Genomic DNA, 12,456 nt, shown 5'->3' with positions numbered 1-12,456 from the left:
GGTGATGGCTGGGGCTGTGGGTTCTGTGGTGGTTGGCTGGGTCTGAGGACCGAAGCTGTCGTGTAGGTCGGTGATCTTTCGATGGAAGAAGGTAGCGAGGGAGTTGCAGAGATCTTGTGAGGGCGTGATGGAGTTGGAGTTGGCGTTAGGATTGGAGAGCTCTTTGACGATGTTGAAGAGTTCTTTGCTGTTGTGAGTGTTCTTGTCCAGTCTGTCTTTGAAGGATGTTCTTTTGGTGGCGCGGATCAGCTGATGGTGTTCGCAGGTGGCGTTTTTGAGGGAAGACATGTTTTCTACGGTGTGGTCTTTGCGCCAGGCTTTCTCGAGGGTACGGCAGTTTTTTTGGGATTTCTTGAGGGTGTCTGTGAACCATTGAGGTTTCCTGGCATTGGTCTGTCTTGGGGGGCGTCTGAGGGGTGTGAGGTTGTCCGCGCAGTTGGTGATCCATTGTGTGAGGCTGAGGGCTGCGTTGTTGGCATCGGTGGAGATGGTAGGTTGGTTGTGGCTGAGAGTGGAGAGTAGTTGTTCCGTGGAGATTTTGTTCCAAAGTCTGCGTGGGATGGGTTGTGTGTGGAGGTGGAGAGTCTTGCGTCTGAAAGTGAAGTGGACACATCTGTGGTCGGTCCAGTGTATTACGGAGGAGTGGCTGAAGGATACGTGATTGCTGGCGGAGAAGATGGGGTCGAGCGTGTGTCCGGCGATGTGGGTGGGGGTGTTCACCAGTTGCTTGAGACCGAGGTTGTCGAGCAGGGTGGTGGTGTTGGTGTCGTTGTTCTGCTCCAGGTGGAAGTTGAGGTCTCCGAGGAGGATGTAGTCCGGCGAGGCTAGGGCGTGCGGGTAGATGAAGTCAGCGATGGATTCGCTGAAGAGGGCGCGTGGTCCAGGGGGTCTGTAGATGAGAGTTCCTCTGAGGGTGGTCCTGGGGTCGGTGTGGATCTGGAAGTGCATGTGTTTGGCGGCGAGGGGGGTGTCTTCGGTGGAAGTGGTGACGTTGATGGAGTCCTTGAATATGATGGTGATTCCTCCTCCGACTTGGTTGGTGCGGTCTCTCCTGGTGATCTTGTAGCCGTCGGGGATGGCTATGGCGATGTCGGGGGCCGAGGAGGCGTTCATCCAGGTCTCAGTGATGAAGGCGACGTCCGGTGCGGTGGAGTCCAGGAGGTCCCATAGTTCAATGACGTGCTTGTGGACGGAGCGTGCGTTGATGAGGATGCATTTGAGGTGGTTATTGGCGCGTGGGCTGGCGGGCGGGGTGCAGTCGCGGTGGAAGGTATGCTTGCAGGTAAGGCATACGAAGGGTCCATGAGTGCGTTTCGAGTTGGCTTGGAAGCAGGTCCTAGTGCGTCCCGGGTTGAGTGCGTGGAGGGAGGTGGGGTCGTAGCGGTGCTGTGGGGTTTGGGAGTGCTGGGGGCCAGGGGTTGTGGCGCTGGGCGCGGTCCAGGCGCAGACGGGCTTGCCTTTGGCACGCCTTCGGCCGCGCAGTGGCTGCCATAAGAGGGAGGGGGGGGGAGGAGGGGCCAGCATGGGGTGGGAGGGGGGGCGGCGAATGGGAGCAGGGGGGGAGGGGCCGAGCGGGTGGTGGCGGCGGGAAAGCAGAGGGTGGGGGTGGGGGGTCAGATAGGAGGGAAAGGGAAAGAAGAGATGAAGGGAAGAAATGGACTACAGAAGAAGAGAGGAAGAGAAGAACACAGAAGAAGAGAAGAGAAAAATACAGAAGAAGAGAAGAACACAGAAGAGGAGGAGCACGAAAGAACTGGACTACAGAAGAAGAGAAGAAGAGAAGAACACAGAAGATGAGGAGCACGAAAGAACTGGACTACAGAAGAAGAGAAGAACACAGAAGAGGAGGAACATGAAAGAACTGGACTACAGAAGAAGAGAAGAATACAGAAGAAGAGAAGAACACAGGAGAGGAGAGGAACACGAAAGAAATGGACTACAGAAAGGAGAAGAACATGAAGGAGATGGTCAACAGAAGAGGAGAAGAACACAGAAGAAGAAAAGAACCCGAAGCATGGGGTGCAGAATAGGAGAAGAGCACCGGAGAAGAGCAGAACACGAAGAAAATGGGGTGAAGAAGAAGTGCAGAACACAAAGAAGATGGGGTGAGGAAGAAGAGCACAACACGAAGAAAATGCGGTGAGGAAGAAGAGCAGAACACGAAAATGCGGTGAGGAAGAGGAGCGGAACACAAAGAAAAAAGGGGTGAGGAAGAGGAGCGGAACACGAAGGAAATGGTCAGCAGAAGAAGAGAAGAACACAGAAGAAGAGAAGAACAGCAGAGAGGAGAAGAACACGAAGGATGGGGTGCAGAGGAGGAGAAGAACACAGGAGAAGAGCAGAACAGGAAGAAAATGGGCTACAGAAGAGGAGCAGAAAACAGAGGAAAATGGACAGAGAGAGGACAGCAGAGGTACGAAGAAAAGTTGGAAGAGAGAGAGTTCAGGAGACAGAGGTGAGTAACGAGGGGCTGGGCGGGGTAGCGCAGGGAGTACTTACGGTTTGCTGGGAGGTGGTAGGAGACTGGGCAGGTGGAGCTGCAGCGGCGGGGGGAGCGACCTACCCTAGGGTCAAGGGTTGCTATATTTGGGCATTAAACTGGTACTAATGAGGTGCAACTAATGCCCAAAGAATGTTATCAAGTTCAAAAATTACGAAATAATGAAGTAATACCATTACCATACATGCCGCATTATGCCACATAATGTGCCTTTCGTTGCATCATAATTTACTCAACCCTGCCGCATAATTTGGCCCTCTGCTGCCGCCTAACTCCAGTGACCTGGACAATACCTAAATGTTTTTGATATATGGGGAGTTTCAGGCCGCCAGGATGCAGGATAAGCGGTTTTTATGGTGAAACAGGGAGTCCTGATTTCTTTTTTAACATGTTAGAACCAGGAGACACAAACCTAGCAAACATGCCTACAACACTCAGAGTAAAGGTTACAATAGAGGGCTTCTAGGAAGACTCCCGGGGTCCCCTCTTCTGAGAAACAGACCCTTCTGTCCCCAGAACAGAGAAGAATGCTTTAACGATGAAACCAGATTATCTCATCTCCCAGATAAATAAAGTGTCCGAAGCATTCCCCAGCGCGCGCCTTCCCAGGCCCCGGCAGCCGGATGCAAATGTCTGTTCATCGAGAGAAACTTCATCAGGAAAGCGGCTTAATTATGCAGTTGACATCCACTGCTCGGTGGCTCGAGAAAATCTGTCTTTTCACACGGAAAATGAATGCAGGCTGCGCGCTGTCCGCAAGGAAAGGCCTTTGTTTTCAAGCCATCAAGACAAGATTTATCTGTAGGCGTAAAACAAGGGGGGATGTGGTGAGATCTTGGGCTGTGTGGTCAGAAGAGGAGTCGCACACCGTCAAGCAGTGGTTGTTTTTGGGGTGGGGATGGCTGGTGAGCAGGTGAGGGGCCTGTTTCCCGCCCTGTTGCACCGCCGTGGCGCGCCGTCTCTATGGTAAAACTGTCAGGGCCGATGGATGAGTAATTCGACTGTCAGCCACATCCGGGGCCCGCTCTGCTTTTCTTGAAGACATAAATTACTCCTTGCCTCATTGTTTGCTTTGATGGCTCACCCATGCCTGAGTTATGTCCCTAACACTCTCGCCTCAATGTTTCTCCCATCAGGGCCAAGGTGAAAAAAGGCGTCAATATCCTGAACGTGAAAATCAGCGACCCTGAGCAGTGGGAGGTTCAGCAGGAGATGGGAAACGGCGGGAAGCACTCAAGCACGACTGTCACCTGTCAGCGGACTGCACTGGCCTCCAGAAACAGGTAAGCGAGCACGGTTACCTCCAGCGGGCCAGCGGCGCGTCCATGGCCTCCTTATGCACCACTCCAAGGGCCCGCTGCTTACCCAAGTGATGGAGCCTCAGAAATGGTTCCACGGCTAGGCCTAGGATGCGCGGTGCCTGCAACTGATTGGAGCGTCACTTTCTATCCAATGAACACCTAAGCCTTGACTTCAGGCCACGCTTGGGTACGCAGGTCTGTTGGAGGAGGGGCAGGCGACTGCAACTGATTGGAGCGTCACTTTCTATCCAATGAACACCCAAGCCTTGACTTCAGGCCACGCTTGGGTACGGGGGTCTGTTGGAGGAGGGGCAGGTGACTGCAACTGATTGGAGCGTCACTTTCTATCCAATGAACACCCAAGCCTTGACTTCAGGCCACGCTTGGCTACGCGGGTCTGTTGGAGGTGGGGCAGGTGACTGCGCAGCAGCGTCACATGAGCGGAACGTATTGTCACAAAGAGTCAGGTCTGGAGGCCTAGCATAAAAGGCTTGACCAGATATATGAAAAAATGTTTGCAATTTCCTAATTGCAAATTTTTTAGATTCACCATTAGTAAATCGCAAACAACGGTGTACTAGTGTGTCTTAAATGCATTTAGAAATTACTAGTGAGTCAGCAATAGACCTACCTCAGTAATATTCTTAAAGTACGTTACAATTTGCAACCCATTGGGAATGGCCAAATATCACAGGGATGGTGGCCTGCTAGGGTCAGCAGACCACAATGTCTGTGACTGCTTTTTAAAAGAAGCATTTTTTTTAAAATAGAGCCCTTTACCCTTAAAGGAAAACGGGATGCATTTCAAAAGGAAAACTAAAAACGTTTATTTAAATTTTTTAAGAGTCGGCAGTGCTCCACTCTGCGAATCTGACCGTTTGCGCCCGTAAAAAAAGTTCGTACATCTGGCCCCACGTTCTCTTATTGTTAAATTGTATTTACTTAATATAGCGAAGACCTTTATCCAATGAGCAGCAACGCACTTTGAGGAGACCGTTTCAGGTACCACAGGTGCTCCACATAGAATGATGTTACATGTGTGCAGCCTCACTCACACCACGCTTTGGCACACCGACGTCAGGTGACATTACTAGCTTGAGGAATTGCAATTGGGACAATATGATACAGCTCTAGGGCTTTGCACATATTTCCAATTTCAGGGGGATAAAAGTATGTTCCATACCTGAATGTGTGGAAATAACGCAGCTATGTGGAATCTCAGTCAGCAAACTGCACCACAGATCTCACCTCCTCACTCTGGACACATCTCATGGGAATAGGATGGTCTTTCATATCTGCGTTATACAAAAGATGGTTTGTACGTACCTCTTATCTCATCATACATATTTTAACTGGGCACAAAAATGTTACATAAAACTTGAATTTTGAAGCCCTGCCTGCAATGTTATAATTTTCTACAAAAAAAACCCTTTCCTACCACAAGTACCCAGCAAGACTGTCACATAAATCCTCTCGCTTTGAAGTCAGAGAAAGAAAAGTAAGCACGTGTCCTTGGAAGACAGTGCCTGACATTTGACCTCGGTCTTTGAATGCACAGCAAATTTGACTAAATAAGTACAAGATTTAAAGGCCTGTTAACAGAAAGCGAGTTCATGGAAGAATACAGAAAACACAGTTTACTCAACAGGAGGGACAAGCTGAACCGGAGAGCCGAAAGCAAATAAAGCCAGAAAATGGAAAGCCTGAAAGTGTGAGTTACAAACCACAAAGCCAATGGTTACCAATGAGCGGAATGCATTCCTAGGTCAACTTTCTGAAAGTCTTCAAGATGTCTTTTCAAACCAGACAGCTGCACTGTCTGGTAGGCTGCAACCTAAAAACCACAAGAGTTTGCAGGCTCTTTCAGTCCACAGCAGTGAGAAAATCATCCTGAATATGGGCAGTTTCAGTCCCTGTGGAAAGCGTTGTCAGCTGACCGAATCATATAAAAAGTATGAGAGGGGTATATATAGAGGGGCTGCAGGGAACACGTAAGAACAACTGCATTACTCCTTCTGTTTTAAAGGCAGTGGGCATCCAGTTCACATGTCAACATCTGCTGCTGAGGTAAGAGGGGCATTCAAGCCCCCCATACACTTCCAGGCTGGTTCTGCCCATCAACCAACTATATGTTTGGCCTTTGTCGCACTAGGATAAGAATTCTCCTTTGAGCTTCCACAGGCACTGAAAAAAATCTACTTTTAGTTACAGGAGACAAGACATAATATACGCAAATTATTAGAGCTCTCTAATTGAATTTGCATAAATTCCAATTAAGCCACAGAAATAGTTAGTACCTGATTATGCAAATTAAAGAGAATGTGTTAATTAGCATCAAGCACATTAGCCTATGCAAATACATCTCCATTGTGTAAGGAGGCAAAGCAGGCTGCGAGTGTTGACATTGTGGTGCTATACATTATCTCGCGAACACAATAATAAAAAAACGTGAGCTAGTCGCCTGGAGCAAGTCTCAAATAATTGTTTTACATTTTTATTTTTCTTGTATTTACCCAACAAGGGCCCCCTGTGTTAGCAAACTCTAAAAAGGTGTCTTTCTGCTCAGGAGTGGGAGGGCTGAAGGTTCACACAGATGGTAGTTGGGCTAGTGTACTGTCGGGAGAGTCCCTGTAACACACTTATTGTGTTGGTAATTCAATTATTCGTTCAATTCCAGGCTTTAATCACATCTTGTATTAACATCAGACACATACCCTGAGTCCTTGAGTTTCACAGTTGCTGGGCAGGGGCTGAGCGCTCTATTCCTCTGGGAGATCTGATTACATTTTCAACACTTGAAAATCCTGATTTCTGACCCTTTCACAGCCTTCCTTACACGTCTGATGTAATTACCCCTTGAACCGCCTCCCCCAGGGTTAAAGATCTGCAGGCAAGGACGGCCAAGGGCCCTACATGACTACTGAGCTGTTCAAAGGGGATTTCATCTGGATTTTATAACAGGAAGGAGGTATTCCACAGGACTCTGCCGGTGCACTGATCAGTGCTGGATATCCGGAAGTGTAATAGGGCAGGCCCAGTGCTGCCCCGGAACGGATCATTACAATTTACCTTTCACCTTGTTTATGCTTGTAAAGCTTAATCATCTTGGATAAAGCAAAGAAAATGTCAATAAAATTCCTTTCTACACAAGTGAAAAAGCACTCAAATTAAAATAAAAGTTTGTGCACAGTACAAGATATCCCAATAGTTGAAATAAAACCACATTGTCTATTAACCGCACCCATTCTTGATTATTTGTTAAAAACCAGGCTGGTGTCTGGTCAGTGCTGAGCAAGTCTTGACTAGACCCTACTTCACTGCATGCCTTAGAAACTCTCTGTTGAGAACCAGTACCCGGAGGCATTCAAAGAGCACGTTGGGGTACTTCTCGAGGGACCCCTCACCATCACACATAATTTCTTCTCAGCAGAGTCTGCACCAGACCTGACCAGAGACCATCCATGGATTGTCATATCCATCCACATTTAAATGAATCCCTTCATACCGCAGGATCAGATGTGTAAATCCAGGCGTTTTCAGACATCAAGAAAGTTTTGTTTTTGACGGGGAGAAATTGATAGAAAACCTAATGAATTGTCTTCTGCAATAGGTAATTAACCTGTTTACTTTTTGATTACACCTTTTATAGAACTCTTACCATAGAAAGTGCTCTGCGTCATTTTCTCACATTCATACTTTGGCAGTAAGCCTAGCATCAATGGCCCTTCCCATGACAATGTCGCAAATTCCGTTCGATATAAACTCCCTGGGTTGATGAAAGAGGCGTTTTGTAGCAGAAAAAGGCAAATTCTATTGCTCCCTCCTCTGCAAAGTCATCTGGGTCATGCACCCTGAGTATGGCAAGTTCTTTGTGCGCTTAGAACTGAATAATCATCCCACGTTACAGAGCTTGTTTTTAATTGATCAACGCCATATTAAGATCTCATACGAAGGTGGAAGATGAAACACGCTGATCAGTAAAAATGGGGCGTAAGTGCGTAAAATGTCAGGTCATCTTCAAGCAGAATCTCTAATGCACTTTATTTTCGGGTGGGGGGGGGCTTGCTTTGAAGACCTTCATTGTACCAAGGATTGCCCAGAAGGATCACCTAGAGATTCATGTTTTTCTTTTTCCAGATCTGTTAAGTGGGCAACCACAGGCTGGTGCATCTCGTACAGGACAAAAGACACCTCCATTTACTTGTTCATGAGAACCTGTAGGTGCCAGTCTTAACAGCAGAAGATGTCAAGCTTTGTGGCTTATATCTCGTTGATGAATATGAATTATTTCCATTAGGTGTTTGACGAAGGTCGTTTCGTATACCCTCATTCGTACACCCAGCAGCTTTTATTCATAGACTCAACGCTGTAAGATTACTACAGATGCTGTAGATTCTATAGAACTCCTATTATTCCATAATGGTCTTAAACATCACCAATGAAATGAGTCATCAGCCCAACCTTTTCATGTTCTAAGGCAGCATCATCAATATTGCACAAGACAGGTCTTCATCCTAGGAGCCTTCAACATCCAAGTCAATGTGCTCCCCAACACTTATATCACAACATCACGCAGGTTACGGACTGTCTTTGCCTCTATCACTTAATCGCGCAACCATTTCCCTCCAAGGTGTCAGCGGGGAGAGGATGTGGCGTAACAGCCAGAGCAGTGGACTTTGGAGCTGCGGAACCAGGTTCAAGTCTCGGCGTCGGCTCAACATCCTGTGATTCTAGGCAAACCACTTAATCTCCCCATCCCTTCCAAAAATGAATGTGTCCTTGTGTGATGTAGCTGATGCTCATGTAAAGCGCTACAATATCTTCTGGTCGAGTTTGCACTATATAAAACTGCAAAAAAAGAATAAAAAGGTGGAACTTCTGTTCTCTTTAATTCCCATTGTCAAGATGATGCTTCAAGGCACTCCCCTGGCCTGGCCGTGCCATGGCTGACTTCTTCATAGATGCTGATGACATTCCTGAAGCTAGTCAATATCCTGAACAGGAACCAGCATTCCAAGCAAATAGTAATTTAAAATTCATTTAAAATTCAACCAATTGCATTGCCCAAACCTTCTTAGACATTCAGGATCCTGACAAGTTTCTGCTTCTAAAGTCCCTGCGACCTGTGGCGCAGACTGCCAAAGATTAAATGGTTTACTGGTGATCTCCTGTTAAACAAGAGAGCCCAGTCCTGGAAAGACAATGGCCTAAGTCCCAGTAATTGTCCATATATAAGCAATGCCAGGGTCACTTCCGAGGCTACACAATAGCATGTGAATAAAGGCTTTTTCCCAACATCCAATAGAGATTGAAGCAAACTCCATCAGGAAACTGTTCATGATACAAAAGTAACTGGTGGCTCCATTCCCAAAGAGTGCCTTTCAACCTAGTTCACTGATGTCTGCAGATATGTGAAACGAAATAGATACAATCAAGGCAGATGTCGCAACATCAGAGTCCACCTGCCAACACCCCAGACCACTGTGTCAAAGTGACAAATGACACCATCCAGTCTCCAGACACTGCCAAGCCCAATCTTCCTTCAAAAATCATATCCCGCACTCCAACGGTGAGAAGGTAGCGCATCTGGGCCACACCACACCAATGCAATGTGAAGGTTGTCAATCTGGGATTTACCGCTCCAGCACCCGAAACCACCTGCCTCGCTCTGTACAGAGTTTGTTCTCTAAAATCCAAATGTACTGATCCTAACATCTTCTCCAACAGCAGTTAGATTCCTGCCTATCAGAGATTGCTGAAACTGTGGGACCCACCCAAGTGCCCACATAGCAGAAGGACATTAACTTTCTAGGTTATTCAATTTTCCTATGACCTGGAGCAGAATCCGCACTTCGGAGATAAGCAAAGAGGTTCCTGGTGCCCGCGACAAAGGACCAGCACACGGTCTGTGATACCAGAACTTTCTGTGCCCTTTCAATAGCAAAGAAGGACTGAATGGAGCCTCAGTAAGACCTAGGTATGTTGGGGAGCTTAATCATTGACAGAGCATCGAATGTGTGAATATTGCAGCGCGCTACAGGTAAACGTGCGAATATGTCCTGTGGTCAGCGATACCCGAGTATGTACAGTGAGGAAGCCATTTTCTGGTCATTAGTCCATACAATGGAATAGTTATGGAGTTGGCTGTCAATTGTTGGAACGTGCAGCTCTATCTTATTAGAGTGACTTCTCTCTTCATACTGAGGACAGAAGAACAGAAAGCTTGGGCTCGAGGGTGCCAAGGAGAAGGCGGGGGTGGATTTCTTTCAAAGAAAAAAAAGTATCAGGTTGGATGACTGCTGAGATGCAGGGCTTGAGACAGATGGCCGCTGAGTCGCGAGCCCAGAGGCCTCTGGGAGGGCCGGCGCCCCGGGGATAGATGGTCCAATCCGGTGGAAGATTCCATCTGTCGCTCTCCTCGAAGCTGTCGATGTGAGCTCCCATAATCCCGCACCCCATGAACTTCCATCAGTCTACGCGGCTCTGCTGTCAGAAAGAATCCGCGTCTAAAATGGCCGACCACCATTTCCGCTCAGTCTGCTGCTCATTTAAGCGGGATGTTTCAGATAATTAACAAACCCCTCCAGCAGCACCCCGCGCCGGCGCCTCAACCCCGCCAGGCTCACAAGCGTTCCAAGGAATAGAGGCAACTTGTGTCTTGAGCAGATCAGCTTCTCACTTCAGTGTCAAGCATTCCTTCTCCACACCACAGCAGTAGGCGCCTTACTCCCCTACCACCACACGGTGGCGCACCTGCAGATAATGGCACGCGGAAGTCCCGGAGCTCGCGAGACCGTCTTTTGCTGTAATTCATGATCTCTGGTCCGTCAAGGTCTGAGGACCATGGGAGGTGTAGGTTCATTTTTAAGATTTTCAGCACTGTGCAGCAAACACAAAGTCATTTATTTATAATAAAGATAATAGCAATTTGAATACAGCACTACTGCATTTGAAATCACTCCGACTGACAGCTGACATGTTACTAGCCTCAGAAGGATGGAAGGCTCAGTTGGCCTTGCTAGGATTTGAATTTGTTGCTTGTAGGTTCCGGGAGATGTCAGAGGTGAATGTTTAACTCTCTGAGACTTCTCGCTGTGCACTAGTTAGAATGGATATTGATAGTATAGGTTTTTGCGCACAAGTGACAAGACCCACCAACAATAATAAGGAAAACGTGGGAATGGAAAGTTTTCTTCAGAGTGTATTTCCTGGGGGAGGCTCAAGTTTTTTTTTTCACTAGCAGGCTTTTGCGAAGTACACTATATTCCACCTACAAACTTTCACAGTTTATATTTCTATTAACACACGTAGATGTTTTTTTGCTGATGAGAAAATACTTTTCATCACATAACGACATAGTTTTAACTCTATTTGAACCCAGACAAGGTGGAACCGTTTGCAAAATGTTTCTCTGTGCATTTGCCTTTTGAACTTTTCTAAACACGGTATCACTACCATTGGGTCTGCCCTGACTGCGCTACTCGCAGGTAACTTGCCTCTGCCCAAATGGCACTTTGCCTGAGTACGGATTTTGTTTGGACAGACATTGTGAGCTTCCGCTGAAAAAGTGCTTGCATTGCACTGCTCAACACGACATGACTGAGTTAGTTATGAGGACAAACCACTGATCGTGTCTACAGGCCTGACCTTTTTTAATTATGAAAAGTTATGACAAAGGCAGTAGGCCTGAGGTATCTGTTGGTAAAAGTGAATGTTAAAGCCAATAGCCTTTCAGGGTGGATTGTTATTACACTGTGTTAAAGCTTGTAGGCATGTCTTTTTTTACAAGGAATCCCACAGATAACTATGGCAGGCAAGAAGATTTCCACTTTTAGAAGCCTTCTTATGACATTTTAGGGAGGTATATTTTGACAGCTATGATTTAGTACATATTTGTAATTATTTGACAGTATATCAACAGTTCTTTTGTAGGAAAGATTAGGTGAACACAGCAGGCCCAGGTCAGTTATGGGAGCAAAGCTATAAACTTGATTTGTTCATTGGAAATATTTATGTCAGGAGTCATAGGTCTATTATTTTTATTATGCACATGTATGACAAACACAGGAAGTCTAAGTAAGTTATTCTGATGACATTCATGTGTTAAAGCCAATAGGTCTTGCAGGGTGGATTGTGATCACACTTTGTCGAAGCCTATAGACGGGTACAGTGGGTTCTCGTAGATTACTGTACTAGGCAAGGGGTCTCATGGTGATTGCCTCTGTGACAAGCCCCTTAGGTGCATTGAGAGAATCCTTCTTAGGCCCTCTGAGGAGGGACTGCACATTGTTTTCCAAACTCTGTGTACGTAGCTCTGACCGCATGACGGTGTAATTCATGGTCACCTTGTAGGAAGGTTTATGCTCAATGCAGTAGGACTGGGTTCATTATGGTGATGCACCAGTTATAAAAGTGGCAGCCTCATTAGTGTATTAGGAAAACTGTGCAGACGCCAAAGGTTCTATCTGTTTATTTTTATTTTTATTCAAAAAAGGTGTTAGGCCTGACTTATTTATTGAAAAAAACGTAGTTTAAAGCCAATAGGTCTTTGATTGTGCATTGATATTACACAATTTGTAATGAGCTTGGACGGCCTTAGCCTCAGTGTGCCCAGGTAGTGGGATGCCCTGGGAATGAGAGGACAATGGTCATCCT

General features: G+C 46.8%; 1 protein-coding gene across 2 annotated transcripts in view; it reads left to right on the top strand.

Annotated features, from left to right (window-relative positions):
* Positions 1–12,456, top strand: part of TMEM132C (transmembrane protein 132C) — a 1,220,720-nt gene that overhangs the window by 655,661 nt on the left and 552,603 nt on the right. For both annotated transcript variants that reach the window (XM_069215371.1, XM_069215372.1), the window contains exon 3: positions 3,637–3,783. In XM_069215371.1, the coding sequence (XP_069071472.1) occupies positions 3,637–3,783 (147 nt within the window). The remainder of the gene's footprint in view (positions 1–3,636; positions 3,784–12,456) is intronic.

This window comes from Pleurodeles waltl, chromosome 11 (assembly GCF_031143425.1).
Source record: "Pleurodeles waltl isolate 20211129_DDA chromosome 11, aPleWal1.hap1.20221129, whole genome shotgun sequence".
In the NCBI taxonomy this organism is placed as follows: Eukaryota; Metazoa; Chordata; class Amphibia; order Caudata; family Salamandridae; genus Pleurodeles; species Pleurodeles waltl.
Note: the sequence above shows the minus strand (reverse complement) of the source record. Positions and strands in the feature narration are given on the sequence as shown.